The sequence below is a fragment of the Myxine glutinosa genome, chromosome 4, assembly GCF_964187855.1.
Source record: "Myxine glutinosa chromosome 4, kmMyxGlut1.1, whole genome shotgun sequence".
NCBI classification, from domain to species: Eukaryota; Metazoa; Chordata; class Myxini; order Myxiniformes; family Myxinidae; genus Myxine; species Myxine glutinosa.
Genome location: NC_136264.1, coordinates 59,156,841 through 59,177,617, shown reverse-complemented (window position 1 = coordinate 59,177,617; position 20,777 = coordinate 59,156,841). Strand labels below are relative to the sequence as shown.

The following is a 20,777-nucleotide window of genomic DNA, read 5'->3' as shown; positions in this document are numbered from 1 at the left end:
AAGCGCCCCCTGGCGATCGGCGGCGTCCGGGGTGCAGGGATGCCAGGTGGGATGCCCCTGGCTGCTCCTGGGATGGGTGCAGGACCGGGGGGCGGCGTGGCGGCGGGGCTGGGCGGTGCCGGGGGTCCGCCCGCAGGAGGGCGGCCCCGACGTGGGGGTCGGGCCACTGGCGGTGGATGGTCCACATCGAGGTGGGCCGGCTTGAGGCGGTCTACCGAAACGCGGTCAGGAGTACCGCCGATGTCCAGGGTGAAGTGCTTCGCCCCGGTCTCCAGCACGCGGAAAGGCCCGTCGTACGGGGGCCGCAGTGGTGTCCGATGGGCATCGTGGCGGACGAAGACGTACTCCGCCGTGCGAAGCTCCGGGGCGACGTGCGTCGGTGGGTGCCCGTGGCATGCCGTTGGCACCGGGGCGAACCTCTGGGCGGTCTCTTGCAGAGCGGAGCGCTGCTGTGCCGCGGACCATGGTGCCGTGGAGTCGGGGAGGAACTCGCCCGGCACCCGCAGCGGTTGCCCGAAGACCAACTCCGCCGCGGATGCGCGCAGGTCCTCCTTGGGCGCCGTCCGGAGGCCCAGCAGGACCCAGGGGAGCCTGTCGACCCAGCCGCCGTCGCGGAGGGTGGCCCGGAGCGCGGCCTTCAATGAGCGGTGAAATCGCTCACACAGGCCGTTAGCCTGGGGGTGGTAGGCCGTGGTTCGGTGCAGCCGGACCCCGAGCCCCTGCGCAACCGCCCCCCAGAGCTCCGAGGTGAACTGGGGGCCGCGGTCGGATGAGATGTCTGAGGGGGCGCCGAACCGGGCGACCCAGGTGGCGATGAAAGCCTGCGCGACATCGGCCGCCGTTGTCGACGCCAAGGGCACGGCCTCCGGCCACCGGGTGGTGCGGTCCACCATGGTGAGGACGTGGGTGAAACCCTGCGAGGGGGGCAGAGGTCCCACCAGGTCCACGTGGACGTGGTCAAACCGGCGTTCCGGCACCGTGAACGGGGCCAACGGGGCCTGGGTGTGCCGGTGCACCTTGGCGCGCTGGCACGCGAGGCATGTCCTGGCCCAGCCGCGGACGGCCTTCCGGAGGCCATGCCAGACGAACTTGTCGGCGATCAGCCTTTGGGAGGCCCTCGCGCCCGGGTGGGACAGGCCGTGGATGGCGTCAAACACCTGGCGCTGCCAGCCCGCGGGCACAATGGGGCGAGGACGCCCGAGGGAGACGTCGCACAAGAGGGCCGCGCCCGCGCCGTCGAACGGCACCTCGGTGACGCGGAGGCCCGTGACGGCGGTCCGCAAGGCCTGGACGTCGGGGTCAGCGGCCTGGTCCGCTGCCATCCGGGCATAGTCGATGCCGAGGTGGACTGCGTGGGCGACGGCCCGGGAAAGGCAATCCGCCACCGGGTTGTCCTTCCCCGCGACGTGCTGGATGTCCGTCGTGTACTCGGACACGGCCGAGAGGTGACGCTGCTGCCGGGCCGACCACGGCTCGGTGACCTTGCCCATCGCGAAGATCAGCGGCTTGTGGTCGACGAAGGCAGTGAACGCCCGGCCCTCGAGCAGATGGCGGAAGTGCCTGACCGCCAAGTGAAGTCCGAGCAACTCGCGGTCGAAGGTACTGTAACGGCGTTCGGGCGGGCGAAGCTGCCGGCTAAAGAACGCCAGCGGTTGCCAAGCTCCACGCACCCATTGCTCGTGCACCGCGCCCACCGCGTAGTCCGAGGCATCGGTGGTGAGGGCGATCGGTGCATCGGGCGCCGGGTGCGCGAGCATGGTGGCGTTAGCCAAGGCGAGCTTCGCGCCCGTGAACGCCGTGTGCATCTGCTCGGTCCAGGTAACGTCGCCTTTGCCCGGCTTACCTCGGAGAGCTTCGTGCAGGGGGCGCAGGAGCTGGGCGATACGGGGCAGGAACCGATGGTAAAAGTTCACCATGCCCAGGAACTCCTGCAGCCCTCTGATCGTGCGGGGGTGCGGAAACCCCTTCACCGCCTCCACCTTGGCCGGCAGGGGGACGGCTCCGTGCCTGGTGACACGGTGCCCCAGAAAATCGATTGTGGCGGCGCCGAACCGGCACTTTGCGGGGTTCACAATCAGGCCATGCTGGCCCAGGCGTTCGAAGAGCGTGCGGAGGTGGCGTAGGTGCTCTTCGCGGGACGCGCTGGCGACGAGGATATCGTCCAGGTAGACGTAGACAAAATCCAAGTCGCGCAGGACGCTGTCCATCAGTCGCTGGAACGCCTGAGCCGCATTCTTCAGACCGAAGGGCATGCGCAGGAACTCGAAGAGTCCGAATGGCGTGATGACCGCCGTCTTCGGGACGTCCTCCGGCCTGACGGGGACCTGATGGTAGCCGCGTATGAGGTCCACCTTCGAGAAGAAGGACCTGCCCGCCAAACGGGCGGAAAAGTCCTGAATGTGGGGGACGGGGTAGCGGTCGGGAGTCGTGGCGTCATTGAGACGGCGATAGTCCCCGCACGGTCGCCATCCCCCGCCGGGCTTCGGCACGATGTGCAGCGGCGACGCCCAAGCGCTCTCTGAGCGCCGAACGATGCCGAGTCGCTCCAGGGTAGCGAACTCCGCTTTTGCCACCGCCAGCTTCGTCGGCTCGAGGCGGCGTGCCCGGGCGTAGACCGGTGGCCCGACGGTGGGGATGTGATGGGCCACCCCGTGCTTGACGGCCCCCGCCGAGAAGGTGGGCCGCGTGAGGGCCGGGAAACCGGCGAGGAGGCGGGTGAATGCGTCCGCTGCCGGAAGCGTACAGACCAACGTGGCCGGAACCGAATCGTTCGGCAAGCCGCTTGGCAAGCCGCTCGTTGAGCTGGGCAACGCACATGCGAGCGAGCTGAACGTCTCGGCCTGGACAAGCCGTCTGCGCTTGACGTCGACCAGGAGCCCATTAGCGCACAGGAAGTCCGCGCCAAGCAGTGCCATGGGCACGTCGGCGGTGACGAACGTCCATCGGAAAACCTGCCCTCCAAACCGCAGAGAGAGGCAGCGTTTTCCGTACGTACGGATGGGCGTCCCGTTCGCGGCAAGCAGCGCGGGGCCCCCACCCGCGGCGTGCTTGTCTGACATGCCGGCGGGAATGACACTCACCTGTGCTCCCGTGTCGCACAGGTAACGGCGCCCGGAGAAGGTGTCCGTTATGAACAGCAGGCTGCTCGAACGGCCGGCGCTCATCGCCACAATTGAGCGCCGGCCCGGGCGTTTCCCGACCCGTTGAAGGAGCACGGCGGATGACACCGCCGAGCTTCGTGGCCGAACTTGGCGTGGAACCAGCACCAGGTGGTGGAGCTGGAGGAGCGCGGCTGGCTCCGCCAGGCCGGTGGAGTCGACGGGTTTCCCCGCGGTGGCGGTTTTCGCCGCGGCGGTGGGCGGGGCGTGGCGGCGTTCACGAGGTGCGTATCAGCATGCTGCTGAACCACAGCGTGCTGTAGAAGATGATGCTGTGGAACATCAGCGTGCTGTAGAAGATGATGCTGTGGAACAGCAGCGTCGAAGGCCGTGACGGCCACGCCAACGCTCGCCCGCGTGTCCGAAGCGGCGAAGTACTTGTCCGCCTTGGCCGCCAATGCTCGGGGTTCCGTTAGCCCGGTCCCGGCCAACGCGAGGCGAACCTGCGCTGGAAGTTGGCGACGGAAAAGCGCCCGGAATAGCGAACCGGGGGCTTCGTCGCCCAACAGTGACAGCATATGGTCCATTCGGACCGACGGGCGCGTCTCACCGAGCTCGGGGAGATCCAGGAGGCGGTCGGCCCGTGCGTCGTCCGTGAGTCTGAACGTGGCTAGGAGTAGCCGCTTGAGTGCCTCGTACTTGTGGCCGTCCGGTGGGTGGCGAAGGACGGACACAACTCGAGCGGCCGTGCCGGGCCCGAGGGAGGCGACGACGTGGCAGTAGCGCGTGTCATCGCCGGTGAGGTGCCGAAGCTGAAATTGGGCTTCGGCCTGGACGAACCAGACTTCGGCCTGAGCCTCCCAAAATTCCGGAAGTTTGACGAAGGCGGCCATGGCGATGGCGTCGCGTGTGGAAGGATCGCTCCGGCAGATCCAACGTCGAGGGTCACCAATAAAGCGCGGCGTTACGCGCGCTGCTTGTGAGCAAGGAGGAAGCGGACAAGCGGTAACATATAAACGCCTTTATTCAAGACTACACTGTAACAATCCGGGCTGGGCGCCCGGTGTCTCTCATGAGGCCACGCCTACCCCTCGGACGTGGCCACCGCCCACTTGGTGCGTGGAATGATGTCACCACGCCAGTGGGCTTTTGTGTCCGCCACAATGGTGTATATACATGTACAGGTGTCTTGCCCTTTCACTACCAAGCTCAGCTAGGACATTCAACATCATCCAAAATCACACAAACACTGTGTTTCATAGAGATTTGGGCAATGTCTGTAAATCTGTGAGATGAATGAAGAAATTAAATCATTTTGAGGAGAAAGGAGTCTTTATTTTATATTTTTCCATGTCAACAAAACTCAATGGAAAGTAGGAAAAAAAAATAAAAAATAAAAATAAAAACCTCCCTCCCTACCCGAACTTTTGAGAAAAAAGGACGATCACCAACTCATTTTTTTTATCTTGCCTAATGTAGTTTTTAAAACGTTTATTCACAATACTGTACATTGTTTTACACCGCAGGGACTCTGAACACATCAAGCACGGCTCAGACCACGACGCCCGAGGGGCCGTCGCCGACCACGACGCCCGAGGGGCCGTCGCCGACCACGACGCCCGAGGGGCCGTCGCCGACCACGACGCCCGAGGGGCCGTCGCCGACCACGACGCCCGAGGTGCCGACCACGACGCCCGAGGTGCCGACCACGACGCCCGAGGTGCCGACCACGACGCCCGAGGTGCCGACCACGACGCCCGAGGTGCCGACCACGACGCCCGAGGTGCCGACCACGACGCCCGAGGTGCCGACCACGACGCCCGAGGTGCCGACCACGACGCCCGAGGTGCCGACCACGACGCCCGAGGTGCCGACCACGACGCCCGAGGTGCCGACCACGACGCCCGAGGTGCCGACCACGACGCCCGAGGTGCCGACCACGACGCCCGAGGTGCCGACCACGACGCCCGAGGTTCCGACCACGACGCCCGAGGTTCCGACCACGACGCCCGAGGTTCCGACCACGACGCCCGAGGTTCCGACCACGACGCCCGAGGTTCCGACCACGACGCCCGAGGTTCCGACCACGACGCCCGAGGTTCCGACCACGACGCCCGAGGTTCCGACCACGACGCCCGAGGTTCCGACCACGACGCCCGAGGTTCCGACCACGACGCCCGAGGTTCCGACCACGACGCCCGAGGTTCCGACCACGACGCCCGAGGTTCCGACCACGACGCCCGAGGTTCCGACCACGACGCCCGAGGTTCCGACCACGACGCCCGAGCTTCCGACCACGACGCCCGAGGTGCCGACCACGACGCCCGAGGTTCCGACCACGACGCCCGAGGTGCCGACCACGACGCCCGAGGTGCCGACCACGACGCCCGAGGTGCCGACCACGACGCCCGAGGTGCCGACCACGACGCCCGAGGTGCCGACCACGACGCCCGAGGTGCCGACCACGACGCCCGAGGTGCCGACCACGACGCCCGAGGTGCCGACCACGACGCCCGAGGTGCCGACCACGACGCCCGAGGTTCCGACCACGACGCCCGAGGTTCCGACCACGACGCCCGAGGTTCCGACCACGACGCCCGAGGTGCCGACCACGACGCCCGAGGTGCCGACCACGACGCCCGAGGTTCCGACCACGACGCCCGAGGTGCCGACCACGACGCCCGAGGTGCCGACCACGACGCCCGAGGTGCCGACCACGACGCCCGAGGTGCCGACCACGACGCCCGAGGTGCCGACCACGACGCCCGAGGTGCCGACCACGACGCCCGAGGTGCCGACCACGACGCCCGAGGTGCCGACCACGACGCCCGAGGTGCCGACCACGACGCCCGAGGTGCCGACCACGACGCCCGAGGTGCCGACCACGACGCCCGAGGTTCCGACCACGACGCCCGAGGTTCCGACCACGACGCCCGAGGTTCCGACCACGACGCCCGAGGTTCCGACCACGACGCCCGAGGTTCCGACCACGACGCCCGAGGTGCCGACCACGACGCCCGAGGTTCCGACCACGACGCCCGAGGTGCCGACCACGACGCCCGAGGTGCCGACCACGACGCCCGAGGTTCCGACCACGACGCCCGAGGTTCCGACCACGACGCCCGAGGTTCCGACCACGACGCCCGAGGTTCCGACCACGACGCCCGAGGTTCCGACCACGACGCCCGAGGTTCCGACCACGACGCCCGAGGTGCCGACCACGACGCCCGAGGTGCCGACCACGACGCCCGAGGTGCCGACCACGACGCCCGAGGTGCCGACCACGACTCCCGAGGTGCCGACCACGACGCCCGAGGTGCCGACCACGACGCCCGAGGTGCCGACCACGACGCCCGAGGTGCCGACCACGACGCCCGAGGTGCCGACCACGACGCCCGAGGTGCCGACCACGACGCCCGAGGTGCCGACCACGACGCCCGAGGTGCCGACCACGACGCCCGAGGTGCCGACCACGACGCCCGAGGTGCCGACCACGACGCCCGAGGTGCCGACCACGACGCCCGAGGTGCCGACCACGACGCCCGAGGTGCCGACCACGACGCCCGAGGTGCCGACCACGACGCCCGAGGTGCCGACCACGACGCCCGAGGTGCCGACCACGACGCCCGAGGTTCCGACCACGACGCCCGAGGTTCCGACCACCACGCCCGAGGTTCCGACCACGACGCCCGAGGTTCCGACCACGACGCCCGAGGTTCCGACCACGACGCCCGAGGTTCCGACCACGACGCCCGAGGTTCCGACCACGACGCCCGAGGTTCCGACCACGACGCCCGAGGTTCCGACCACGACGCCCGAGGTTCCGACCACGACGCCCGAGGTTCCGACCACGACGCCCGAGGTTCCGACCACGACGCCCGAGGTTCCGACCACGACGCCCGAGGTTCCGACCACGACGCCCGAGGTTCCGACCACGACGCCCGAGGTGCCGACCACGACGCCCGAGGTTCCGACCACGACGCCCGAGGTTCCGACCACGACGCCCGAGGTTCCGACCACGACGCCCGAGGTTCCGACCACGACGCCCGAGGTTCCGACCACGACGCCCGAGGTTCCGACCACGACGCCCGAGGTTCCGACCACGACGCCCGAGGTGCCGACCACGACGCCCGAGGTGCCGACCACGACGCCCGAGGTTCCGACCACGACGCCCGAGGTTCCGACCACGACGCCCGAGGTTCCGACCACGACGCCCGAGGTTCCGACCACGACGCCCGAGGTTCCGACCACGACGCCCGAGGTTCCGACCTCGGGTCGTACATAGAAGTACATAGAAGTACAAAATACATAGAAGTTACAAGAAATAAAATCTGACTTTCTCTACTCTTGCCTCGTATTCATCTTTTGATATCAAATCCAAATTTTTTGAGCATATAGCAATAATAACAAATTTGACTTCACTGTCCCAATACTTATGGAGGGCACTGTATGTATATGCTGTATGTATATTGTCCTGAACGATTGTAATTGTAATATAAAAATGCTTTGGTATCTCGAGTACAATCTAAGATCCTAAAAGTTTGATGAGGAAGTGAAGATCAAGAAGCTGTTTGTGTTTTTTTTTTTGTTTTTTTTGGGAGGGGGAGGGGACTCAGGGGTGGGTGGATTTTGTACTTTTTATTACGTCAGCCTGTTGTATTGTGGCCTTGATTAATGGCCTTGTTTGTGCAGCTTGGTCTTGGCTGATAAAGGGTCCAATTATCTGTGGCTCAAATATAGCAACAGGTTTATACGGGTAATCACTGAAACCTTGTGATGATGTTGCTAGGCAGAAATGTGTTTTGCTACCAGGTTTTCATTGACGGATCTTTGCTATGATTTGGAAATATTACTTGCACATGCTTCCTTATTTGTGCATGTATTTTATGTTAATGCATGCATTCATTTGTTTGCAACTAAAGTGGTTGCAATTGGGAAGATCCACATTCAAGACTGAAAGCACCACCAACTAGCATAGCTGCTTACATCGGGCAAGGCTATGGTCTGACATTTAGACCTCCGAGTGGTCTTCATCTGGGACTGCAGACATTGTGTGCCAGGTGAAGTACCTTCCAAGGGGGTGGGAGTGAGGTGTTGAGGCATCATCCCTATACAATTTGTAGATGGTGAGACCGAACCTCATTTTCATCATTGCCCTTATAACATGTATATTTTCTTAAACCGAATACTCAGGTGGTGTTTTGCCCCTCTCCCCACTCCAATTCCAGTGAATACTTAGTGGAAAAGTATGATTTCGAGAATAGTCAACTGCCCACTCAGATACATGTTTTGTATCATTTTTCCCCATGTGTACAAAGCGAAAAGTGGAGTTAAGCAATTGGGTCATTTTGTCCGTCCACAAACGTCAGTTTGATCGATGGACAACTTAATTTCAATGCAATGTTTTGTTTTGAACACGAATTGGAACACAAACCTGTAGTTTAGCAAGCAGTACTTTGGCTCTGAATTGGTCCCAATCGCACTTGCGCAGAGAGGAGTGAGGTAATGTTTTTTACTTTGTCGGCCTGTCTGGCATTCATACAAGATTGAAAATCATTCCAAACAGAAAACTTAGTTTCAAGGATGTCATGAAGGACACAAACACCAGGTGCGAATAATTCATGTAAAGTTTTAGATAAGGTTGTGTAATCAACTGTAGTAAATTTCTTTAAAAAAAAAATTATACAGCATTAAAAATTGTACACCGCACCTTTCCTATGCCATCTCCAGGCGCTGCATATCGTCATTGCCGGGCACCGAAGGGGGCTCGGCAGTGGCGCACGCTGAAAGGGAGTACTCCGTTTTCACTCTGGTTGTTTGTTTACTTGTTTTCTTTCTTGTTTGTCTGGGCAATATCTCAGCCATCCTTTGAGCTCAAAAGCTGAAATTTCGTCACAATAGTGAGCAAGTCCTTTGTCAAAAAAGGTAATTTTTTGTTTTTTGATTAATCCATTAATTGATGAGTTATTTAATTATTAGCGATTAATTAAGTACTTATACATTTCCTTTCTCTTCTGGCCATTGTCAGGCACCTTTTGAGTTAGGAAGCTGATATTTGGACATGCCAATGACCAAGTGATTTGGCTGCAAAGGCTATTTTTGATTTATTAATTAATCAATTAATTAATCGATTAATTATTTAATTATTCGATTAATGACAAAAAAAAATTTTAGGTTGCAGATTCTGATGAAATGGTGGTGGTTTATGTGTTCCATCGGCGAATTGGTTAATTTTTTATTTTTTTATGATTATTATTTATTTCTCTTCATTATTAATTAATTATTTATTTATTTTCTCATCTGGGCAATATCTCAGGCACCTTTTGAGCTAGGAAGCTGATATTTGGACATGACAATGACCAAGTGATTTGGCTGTAAAGGGTATTTTTGATTTATTGATCAATTAATTAATTGATTCATTATTTAATTTTTAAATTAATGACTTAATTAATTTAAAAAATTTAAGTTACAGATTCGGATGAAATGGTGGTGGTTTATGTGTTGTATTAGCCAATTGATTAATTATTTAATTTTTAATGATTATTATTTCTTTATTTTCCTCATTAATCATTTATTTATTTTCTTTCTCATCTGGCCAATATCTCGGGCACCTTTTGAGCTAGGAAGCTGATATTTGGACATGACGATGACCAGGTGATTTGTCTGTAAAGGGTATTTTTGATTCATTGATTAATCAATTAATCGATTAATTATTTATTGATTAATAAATTTTATTTTTTTATTTTTTTATTAATGACTTATTTAATTACATTTCTAAAAGTTACATCTTCGGATCAAGCACTAGTGGTTTAGTTATGCTATTAGCCAATTGATTAAGAAAATATTTTATGACAATCTTTTATTGATTTTAATTATGCAATTAATCAATCGAATATTGTGCACCTCTCCCTCCAAATACAGTCTCTATGAGTTGCACGGCGGTATTGCCAGGCGCCCGAGGCGCCCCGGCAATGCCGCGCTGTAGGATATTTAATTATTTGGCACGGGGGGATTGGGGGTGGTGTACTTTGAATGTACCTGTACTTTTTTTTTTCAATTGAATTATGTGCTTGAACACTAGAATACAAATCCCCTTTTTGGCACTTCAAAAACCTCTAGTTTAGCTTTACTTGGACAAAATAGTGCGGCATTTTAGATCATCACGACTAATCAAGCTTGCCATTTGCAGACCACACCCATGTTCTTTTTTTTTTCTTTTTTTTCAAGACCATGGGTTAAGGTGTTATCTGAACTCTCTAGTTGCATATAATTAACCTTTTTTTTCTATTTGGCCACAGATATTTCGGCCGGTGGTGCCTTTTCCAAATATAATGTTGGAAATAGCTAGCTTTTTGCACCAGATCAGACAGGGCAGCCAGATTTTCCCCCCTATGAAGGTTAATTTTGAATGAGCATTTGTTTTTATTCACAGGTAAAGAGTGATGTAATTATTTGTGGTATTCCTGTTCATTAAAGAAATGACAACGAATGCTGACTCCATTGCAAAAATGAGCCGTTTCTCAAAATCTGAGAATCAAAATCCTGAAAACTGCTTTCTTCCGGTTTTGAATCTGCATCTGCTCCGATGGCTCTCCACTGTCTGCACCACTTTGCCAGCTCCTTACCTAAACCACCTAGTATAGATGGTGTTGAAAATTCAGATAATTTGGCTCAGTTTTGCAATGTTTCATAATTCGGTGTATTTGAACGAATCTGCAGTATTTGTGAATATAACTGCAATCTTGGCAATTCTATGCAGGTGTTCTGGTCAGATTCAGGAGAGCTGCTCACCTTGGCTACAGAGGAATCATTCTTTGTGCTCAAGTACCAAGCTGACAAAGTAGCTGCAGCACAAGAGACTCATGAAGGTATCACAGAGGATGGCATTGAGGATGCTTTTGAGGTTTGTGCTACCTATCATCTCATTGAAACAAATCTTTTGTTACCGTATTAAAATATATAATTTTAGGGTTTATACCCATATGCTTCCATAATATAGCAGTGAGCGAAGTATCCAGATCTACCAGGCTTCAGCCAATTAGCAGATTTTTTTTTTTTCCCCCTTTAATGTGCTTAATGATGTAATTGAATAATGAAAGTTTCCACTTTGCCTACTAATGCCATGACAATAGCAACCAGGATTTGTGTGTATTTTCCATTTTTGTCAATTCCCATTGGCATATCAGTTGACGGCATGAATTTTGAAGTGGAATTGAATCGAGTGAGGAAGGCAGTTATTATATAGACATTTGAGTAAGTTAAAGGAATGACTAGAAACAAAGTTCGGTTGGGGCTTTGCATGGTGACAAAGAAGAACAGATGGTGGATAATCGAAGATATCCCAAAGCCTAGATAGAAATGAGAAAGTGAGAGACTACCAACTTATCTGTTGTCGTAGAGAACAATAGTGCCCGGCATTATGGCTTTCTTTTGGAAAATATAAACTGTGCTTCAAGTGTATAATTTGACTGTCAATAACATACAAGAAAATTCTAATGTTTGCACCTCATGGTTTAATGGGTGCTCCCTGAGCTTGCATTCATAGATGTCTGGTGACAATAATGACAAAGAAGTCCCCTTCCTAAATCTGTCTTTGGAGTGAAATTTCAGAAACCTGCCCAAGAAAGAGATTGCATCTTGTGTGCTCTGGGGCTGAGCCTTTATTTTAAGATGTAATGAAATTGTTACATCCTGTGCGAAGCGTAAAGCGGGGCTTTATAAATCAGTGCGTACGTATGTATCTATGTACATACGTGTCTGCATTGTATTTATTCAAGTGCCTGAAAAGCTTATCTACTGAACTAACTATATGAATGAATGATCGTTTTAAGGCCATTTTCCCCACTGGAGCGGGGGTTAGGCTTGCGGGCCCCATGACAATCATGGTTCCCTGTTTGAGGCAATGTTTTTATGGCCGGATGCCCTTCCTGACCCCAACCCTTGGTCACGCTCTTACGATGCGCAGGGATACGGTGTGCCTATTCTAAATCGGGGTACACACAGTGATCATTCATCCCAGCAAGCTGGTACTCAATTTGCCGACCTCGGAAGGATGACAGGCTGAGTCAACCCCCCCGGCGTTAATTCAGCGATCGACCGGGATTCGAACCCAGGATCCTAGGATCCCAAGCCGGCACCCTAACCGCTAAGCCAACTGTATACTGAACTAACTGTATATTTCAACAAAATATGTAATTGTATTTTCAAACAGGGGGGGGTAACTGTACCGGATGTACCTGTAACTGTACCTGTACCGGATGCTCCCCCTCTCACTTCCGTTTCCGGTCTTGCTGGCGACGGTTCGTTTTTTCGCAGGTCTCCACGCTCTCCATCGAAATCGAAGTTAAGTCATTGTTCCAATTTGTATTTTCGTTATAACTGTATTTCTTTTATGGTGTATGTACGTATATTGTCCCGTCAAAGATTTTCGGTGCAAATCTTTCATACCTGTATTGAAAATCGCGTTAATTCGTGTCGTCTCGAGGCCCTGTACAGTGTACACTGTACAACCTTGAGGCTTTGTTTTTCTCTCAGCGCCTGTCGTTTGTGATCCAATAACTTTCGTTCTCTGTTTTCGCAGTCTTTCCACCCCAAAGCCTACTTCCTTATGTAAATCTCAACTCAAAAAAACAAAAAAAAAAGACATTACCTTCTCTGTGCTCATTCGTTTATTCTTTCTTATTCGTTCGTTCGTTCTTCGACCACGTGTTTCTCCCCCATTTCCCCAGATAGATTGTCAAATTTCAATTCGTTATTTTATCGTCCATGTGATATTGTTTGATTATATAGTTAGTTTTGGTTTGAATTTCCTGTAACTCGTATTTAATTAATCGTGTTCTGCTCCTCGTGTGTGGCCTTGTACTGTAGTTGTACCCCCGTCGGTGTTTTGTTAACTTAAGTGTGTTTTGCTTGGCTCTTGGTTTTTTCCCTTCTACCCCGAACATAATACTGTCTAACGTTCTAAATCCCCACCCCCCCCCCCCCCCCCAAAAAAACCAAAAAAAAAAACCAAAAACATTTCTTTTCTTTTCTCCACGTGTACTGTTGTCTCATCCTGTATTTTCTGTCCAGGTGTGCTGTTCGCCCCGCCCCCATTATCTCCTTGCCATCCACCGTTTGCCCTGTTCACGTAACTCGTGGTGGTCCCTCTCGGCTCTCCCCCCGTTGGTATTTTTGTGCATATAAGATTGTTCATAGTTCTGTTTAAATATTTTTAAATATGTTTAACCTTTCCCCCTCTGTTTTTTATTCAGTGGTATATTACAACACGCTGTTTTTCTTCCTATTTAAAAGGCTTTTCTCAATTTCCTCTCCAACTCATTCCACTTCAAAAAAAAGAAATTCAATATCTTATACGTCTCCCTCACTACATGGTCTAAATTCACATTCATTCCATCCCTCCTCCATCATCCTGAACCGGATTGCTAACTTGAAAATCACAACAAACCCAATTTGTTATCAATGTTCGTCTTTCATTAATCATCCACTTTCTAAACTCCCCTCTTGCCCCTCCCATCCAAATCCCCCCCCTTGCACCTACACTCCGAAACTTCCCCCTTGCCCCTCCACTCTTAAACTCCCCCCTTGCCCCTCCACTCCTGAACTCCCCCCTTGCCCTTCCCCTCCTAAACTTCCCCTTTGCCCCTCCCCTCCTAATCCCCCCCCCTCACTCCTCCCCTTCAAAACTCCCCCCCAATCCCTCCCATTCAATTCTCCCCCCATACCATTCCTCTCCAATTCTCTCTCCTCCCCCCTCCTCCTCCAAGCTGCCTCCTCCCCACTTCGTCTCCCTTCTATCTCATACCTCCACCCCCCCAAACCTTCTACTTTCCTCTGCCCCCCCTCAAACAACCCCTCACTGTGCCGCATCCCTTCACCAGCAAACCTTTCATCCTCCTCATCCTTCCCTTTCTTGGAACTCTTCTGCAACATCTGAAACACTATCAACTGCTCTCCCTACCTCCCCCTCTCATCCTTCATCTTACCCTACTCCTCCCCTCCCCTGTCCTGTACCGGATGCTCCCCCTCTCTCTTCATTAACGGTATGGACCTCAAACATCCGGGGCCTTCGCTCAAACCTGACTGATCTCTCCATACAGGTTGCTTCTGACAATCCAGACTTGATCTGCTTAACAGAGACTTTCCTCCTTCAAGATGTCTCTGATTCCTTAATATCTCTTCCTGGTTACTCCCTCCTCCGGTATGATAGACCTGAGCCTCGGCCTGGTGGTGGGGTGGCTATCTTTGTCAAAAACTCTCTTCCTCACTCTCCTTGCACTGCTCTCTTTCCTCCTCACCCGCAGGAGTACCTCTGGTTACGGCTTCCTCTCCGCTCCCACCTTTTGTTCATATGTGTTCTGTACCGTCCCCCAAACAGTGATGACTCCATCTACATTTCAATGTCTGACAACATGGACCAACTTCTATCCACTCATCCCAACTCTCTCTTCCTCATATGTGGTGACTTCAACTGTCATCATGCCACCTGGTTGGGTGTGGGTTCCTCTCTCACTAGTCATGGCACCTCAGCAAAGGACTTCTGTGACTCACTGGGATTGACACAATCTGTCAATTTCCCGACCCGGATCTCAGCCAATGGAGTATCTTCTCTTCTAGACTTGGTTATGACAAACTTCCCTGCTAATGTCTGCTGCTCTTCTTCTGCTCCAATCGGTTCTTCTGATCATGTGCTTGTCAAAGTGGACATCTCTCTGGCCATTCTCAGAGAGCCTCCTCAGCGTCGACGAGTCTGGCATTTCACTCAGGCCGACTGGGACGGTCTTCAAGCAGCCATCAATCGTCTGGATTGGTCTCCCATCTCCACTGCCTCTGACATCAATTCTTCCTGGGAATTCTTCCAAAGCAAGCTGATCTCTCTCATGCACAGATTTATCCCATCTCGCCTTCAATTGTCTTACCCTTCCTCCCGTCCATGGTACACTGAATCTTGTGGTGAGGCAGTTGCCCTGAAACAACTTGCCTTTGCCTCTTGGAAGGCTAATCCAACTGAAGGAAATCTCAGTTCCTTCCACCAAGCTCGGAACAAGTGTGTGTCTACCCTCAGGAGTGCCAGGAAGCACTATCTCTCCTCACTCAAGAATGAACTCTCAAACCTGTCTCCTTCCTCCAAATCCTGGTGGCGTCTCGTCAAATCCGTTTCTGGTGTTTGTTCCCCCTCCATCCCCTCCCTTACCTCAAATGGCCACACAGTTGACATCGCACGTGACAAAGCCGAATGCCTCAACTCTGTGTTCGCCTCGAAATCCTTAGTCCCAAACCCATCTCTCTCTGTTCCCACCTTTCCCAGTCGAACCCAACTGCTCCTGGACTCTGTGTCCTTCTCTCCTGACAAGGTGGAGGAGTTTTTGTCAAACCTCGACTCTGATTCTGCAACTGGACCAGACGGCATCAGCCCACGGGTCTTAAAATCCTGCTCTGCCGCTCTATCTCACCCTCTCTCTGTTCTTTTCACCCTATCTTTTGCTCAAGGTAATCTGCCAGCATCCAGGAAATCAGCTAACATTACCGCTTTACACAAAAAAGGTGCAAAAACAGATCCTTGCAACTACAGACCAATCAGCCTGCTCCCAATTATCAGCAAAGTCATGGAATCCATCATTGCTTCGGATATGAAATCTTTCCTCTTCTCCAATGGCTTGATCTCTGATCATCAATTTGGTTTCAGACCAGGTCACTCTACTCTGGACATGCTGCTTCTGCTGTCTCAACAATGGATGGAGGTCCTCAATGCCAAACAGGAAATCAGAGCTGTCTCCCTTGACATATCAAGGGCCTTTGATACGGTCTGGCACCCAGCTCTGCTCACCAAACTCTCCTCCTATGGTATCCATGGAAATCTCCATGCATGGCTTGCGGACTTCCTCTCTGGTCGTAGTCAACGTGTGGCCCTGAATGGATTTCTCTCATCTCCCCTTCCTGTTCAGGCTGGAGTTCCCCAAGGAAGTGTGCTGGGCCCTGTGCTTTTTCTGGTCTTTATCAATGATCTCTCTGACTCTCTGGAAAATCCTCTCTATCTCTTTGCTGATGACTCCACTCTCTGCCGCTCCATTCCTCTTCCCTCAGATCGGCAGTCTGCAGCCTCCTCACTCTCTGAAGACCTGGACAAAATCACAGACTGGTCAAACAAGTGGAACATGTCTTTCAATCCTGCCAAATCTCACTCTCTTACTATGTCTCTCCGAAAAGATCGACTGGACAACCCTCCCATCTACTTTCTCAACAATCCTCTCCAAGAAGTTCTGTCACTCAAGCTTTTGGGTCTCACTATCTGCCATGATCTTTCTTGGGAAAACCACATTTCCAAGCTGGCCTCCAAAGCCAGTCGCCGACTGGGCATCCTCCGTCGTGCGAAGTCCTTCCTCGGCACACCTGAGCTCCTCACCACTTACAAGGCTTTCATCCGCAGCTCAATGGAATACTGTTCTCCCCTATGGGCTGGTGCTCCTGCCTCACACCTGGCTCGGCTTCACGCTGTTGAATCCAAAGCTTTCAAAATCATTGGAATCTCCCGCGATGAAGCTATCTCTGAGGGCCTTTCACTCACTCACCGCAGGCAGGTAGGTGGTCTTTCTGTCTTCTACCGACTCCTCTCCGGCCTTGCTCCCCCAGCTCTCTCTGTGCTCTGTCCCCCAAATATTCCTACAGGTCGCACAAGATCTGCCAGCAACCCTCTGATGGTTAAACTGCCGAAATCTCGGCTCTCTGCTCACCTTCACTCTTTCATTCCTCTTTTCTCCCGCCTGTGGAACAAACTCCCACACTCCCTTCAATCCCTCTCCTCCCTCCAGGTCTTTAAAACAGCTGTTCACCACCATCTCTTATCTTCCCCCATCCATAACCTTGATCTTTTCTACCCCCACTAATTCACCCCAGATCCACCTTGTTTGAAATTCCAACTTATTTCCTGGAAATCCTGGCAGTGTCCATATGTTTATACCTCTCCCACCCCCCCCCCCCCCCTTCACATGCCTCCCCCCCTTCACATGCCTCCCCCCCTTCACATGCCTCCCCCCCAAAGCCCTCTCCCTCCCACAGATCTCTCGATGTCTCCATGTCTCTCGGTCCCTGCTCTCAAATGTTGTGTTTGTGTCCTTCCCCCTCTCTCCCCATCTTGTCTACCGCTCCCGATGTTATTTGTTTTATGTGTCTGTTTGTCTTTCTGTGTGATTAATGTTCGCTCTTTCACGAGCCTCGATCTGGTATACAAAAAAAAAAAAAAAAAAAAAAAAAAAAAAAAAAGCAGTTATTGTGGTAATAAAACCAGCAGAACCCCCAAAATGACCCCCCAAAATAGGTATTTGCTCTCTTCTCTGAAACTACGCACACAATTTCGATGAAGCTTGCCCACAGCCTTCATCACCCATGATATACCAATGTTTGTTCATGGCATTAAAAAAAATCAACGTGTAAGGTGGTCTGTGGAGGGGTTTGACCCCACTCAAAATATGTATTTTCTCTCTTCTCCGAAACTACACACACAAATTCAATGAAATTTGACCACAACCTTCATCACCCATGATTTACCAAAGTTTGTTCATGGCATAAAAAAAATCAAGGTGTAAGGTGGTCTGTGGAGGGGTTTGACCCCACTCAAAATATGTATTTTCTCTCTTCTCTGAAACTACACACACAAATTCAATGAAATTTGACCACAACCTTCATCACCCATGATTTACCAAAGTCTGTTCATGGCATTAAAAATGTCAGGGTCTGAGGGGATCTGTGGGGGGCTTGAGTGACTGTTACTCCTGATCCAGGTGAGCTTCAGGACCTGCAGTCCTACTTTTATTATTACCTTCGCAAAAGCGGAAGGTTATGTTTTGATCGCTGTGTATTTATTTGTATGTCTGTGTGTGTGTGTGTATGTTATTCGCATAACTCAAAAAGTATTCAACCGAATTGCATGAAATTTGGTGGGATGATTGGTTATTATACGGGACACATTTGATTAGATTTTGGGAGCAATCGGGTCAAAGGTCAAGGTCAAGGTCACGAAAAGGTCAAAATCGTATTTTTGTTGTTCTGTTCCCTACACTCCCATGCCAAGTACAGAACAGTAGCTGCGGCGAAGGTATGCGCTCTACCGAGTGCCCGTTCTAGTTACTACTAATATTATCTACACAAAAAAAATGTAAAGACGAATTTAAAGTCACTTAATAGGGCGTTGGACCACCACGTGTGGGAAGTACGGCCTGTTTGCACCATGGCATAGAGTCCACCAATGTCTGCAAATCTGCAGGAGGGATGCAGTACCATTCTTTCTCGAGAAAGTCGATCAACTCACACCTGTTCGATAGAGGTGGAAAACTGTCTCAGGCACTGTCCCAGAATATCCCATAAATGCTCCATTCCATTGTGTTCAGATCTGGTGACTGAGAAGGCCATGACATATGGATTACATCATTGGCATGCTCATCAAACCATTGGGTGACCACATGTACTCTGTGAATGGGGGCATTTGGGGGTTTCCTTCTGCAGCCATGCTTGCCATAATTATTGGCAACCAGGCATGTGCAGCATTTTTATACATAACCCTAAGCATGCTGGGATGTTATTTGCTGAATTAACACATGGGCCACACTTGTATGGAAGCTGTTGCTTGGTATCCTTCATTTACCAAAGTGGTTCCATTTTTTTCTCCACTCCCTGTATACACAGTGCCTTCAGAAAGTATTCACACCCCTTTACTTTTCACATTTTGTTGTTACAACCTAAATTTAAAATGCATTAAATTTCGATTTTTTTTTTTTGTTGTCACTGATCTGCACATAATACCCCATAATGTCAAAGTGGAATTTTTACCCTCGCCAGAGGAGAGGGTATTGCATTTGAGTCCGTTTGTTTGTTTGTCCACACAGAATAAATATGATTTTCTCTGCAACCGTTGCTCCGATTGACAGGAAATTTTCACTACAGGTGCAACTCCACCTGTAGAATTTTTAAATTATAACGATGACGTCATAGGTCACGTGGTATGGCCGCCATCTTGGAAAAACCGAAAATTTTTGCGCCTCGATATCTCCAAAAGCGCTGCATAGAAAAAAAATGAGAAGTGGCTCATTGTAAAGAACTCTCCATGGGGAATAAAATATGTTAATGATGATGTCATAGGTGCCTCCATTATGATGTCATAATTCGACAAGTACAAAACTTCATCCAATCAAGATGAAATTTCTTCAGCAGCATCTCGGGATAAATTGGTTGAGAAAAAATAATGTCATTGGTCACAAGGTTCGGCCGCCATCTTGGAAAAACCGAAAAAAAAAATTGCACCTCCATATCTGAAAGTGCTGCATCGAAAAAAAATTGAGACATGGCTCATTGTAAATAGCTCTTCATGTGGAATAACATATGTTGATGATTATGACGTCATAATTCAACAAGTACAAAACGTCATCCGATCAAGATGAAATTTCTTGAGCATCATCTAGGGATAAATTGGTGGAGAAAAACAAATAACGATGACGTTATTGGTCACGTGGTCCGGCCGCCATATTTGTTTTAACACAAAAGCCTTAAAAACCACTGAAAATACGTCCTGGCGAGGGTCTGCAATCTTTGATTGCTCTTTCTTGTTTTAAATGTTTTTACAAAATAATTAAAAATGAAAAGCTGAAATGTCTTGTCAATAAATATTCAACCTCTTTGCTATAACTCTCCAAATTGAGCTTGGGTTCATCCAATTTCCTTTGATCATCCTTGAGATGTCTCTACAACTTGATCGGATTCCACCTTTGGCCATTGCAGTTGATTGAACGTGATTTAGAAAAGAAAAAAAAAAAAAACCTTTTTATATAAGGTCCCACAGTTGATAGTGCATGTCAGAGCAGAAACTCTACCATGAAGTTCAAGGAACTGTCCGTAGAACTCTGAGAGCACGATACGGAGGCATAGATCTGGGGGAGGGTATAAAACGATTTTAGCATGTTGAAAGTTCTCAAAAGCACAGTGAGCTCCATCATTGGGAAATGGAAAAAAAAAAATGGAACTACCCAGACTCTTCCTAGAGATTGTCGTCCGACCAAACTGAGCAACCAGGCAAGAATGACCTTGGTCAGAGAGGTGACCAATAACCCAATGACCACTGCCAGACCTACTGAGTTCCTTGGCTGAGATGGGAGAACATGCCAGAAGGACAACACACTTCACATATTCTACAGCACTTCACAAATCTAGGCTTTATGGGAGAGTGGCCAGACTGTAGCCTCCTGAGAAAGAGGCACATGATAGCATGCCTAGAGTTTGCAAAAAGGTATGTGGAACAACTGAGAGCATGAGGCAAAATATTCTGTCGTCTGAATGAACAAAATTGAACTCTTGGGCCTGAATTGAAAGTGCTACATCTGGTAGAAACCAAGCACAGCTCATCACCCATCTAACATCATCCCTTCCATGAAGCATGGTGGTGGCAGCATCATGCTATGTGGATGCTTTTCAGCAACATGGCCTGAAAGACATGCAAGGAGAGAGGGAACAATCATTGGAGCCAAATACAGGCAAATCCTTGAGGAGAACCTGCTTCAGAGTGCCTTAGCCTGCAGTGCAGATTTACAATCCAACAGGACAATAACCCCAAGCATACAGCCAAAGCAACACTGGAATGGCTTCAGAACAAGAACATGAAATTCTTGAGTGGCAAAGCTAAAGCCCAGACTTGAG

General features: G+C 51.6%; 1 protein-coding gene across 1 annotated transcript in view; it reads left to right on the top strand.

Annotated features, from left to right (window-relative positions):
- LOC144891601 (uncharacterized) overlaps positions 1-20,777 on the top strand; it is a 106,902-nt gene that overhangs the window by 12,480 nt on the left and 73,645 nt on the right. Inside the window, exons 3-6 of the mRNA XM_078775225.1 lie at positions 4,625-7,372; positions 7,791-7,854; positions 8,021-8,158; positions 10,818-11,001. Of these exons, the coding sequence (XP_078631351.1) occupies positions 4,625-7,372; positions 7,791-7,854; positions 8,021-8,158; positions 10,818-11,001 (3,134 nt within the window). The remainder of the gene's footprint in view (positions 1-4,624; positions 7,373-7,790; positions 7,855-8,020; positions 8,159-10,817; positions 11,002-20,777) is intronic.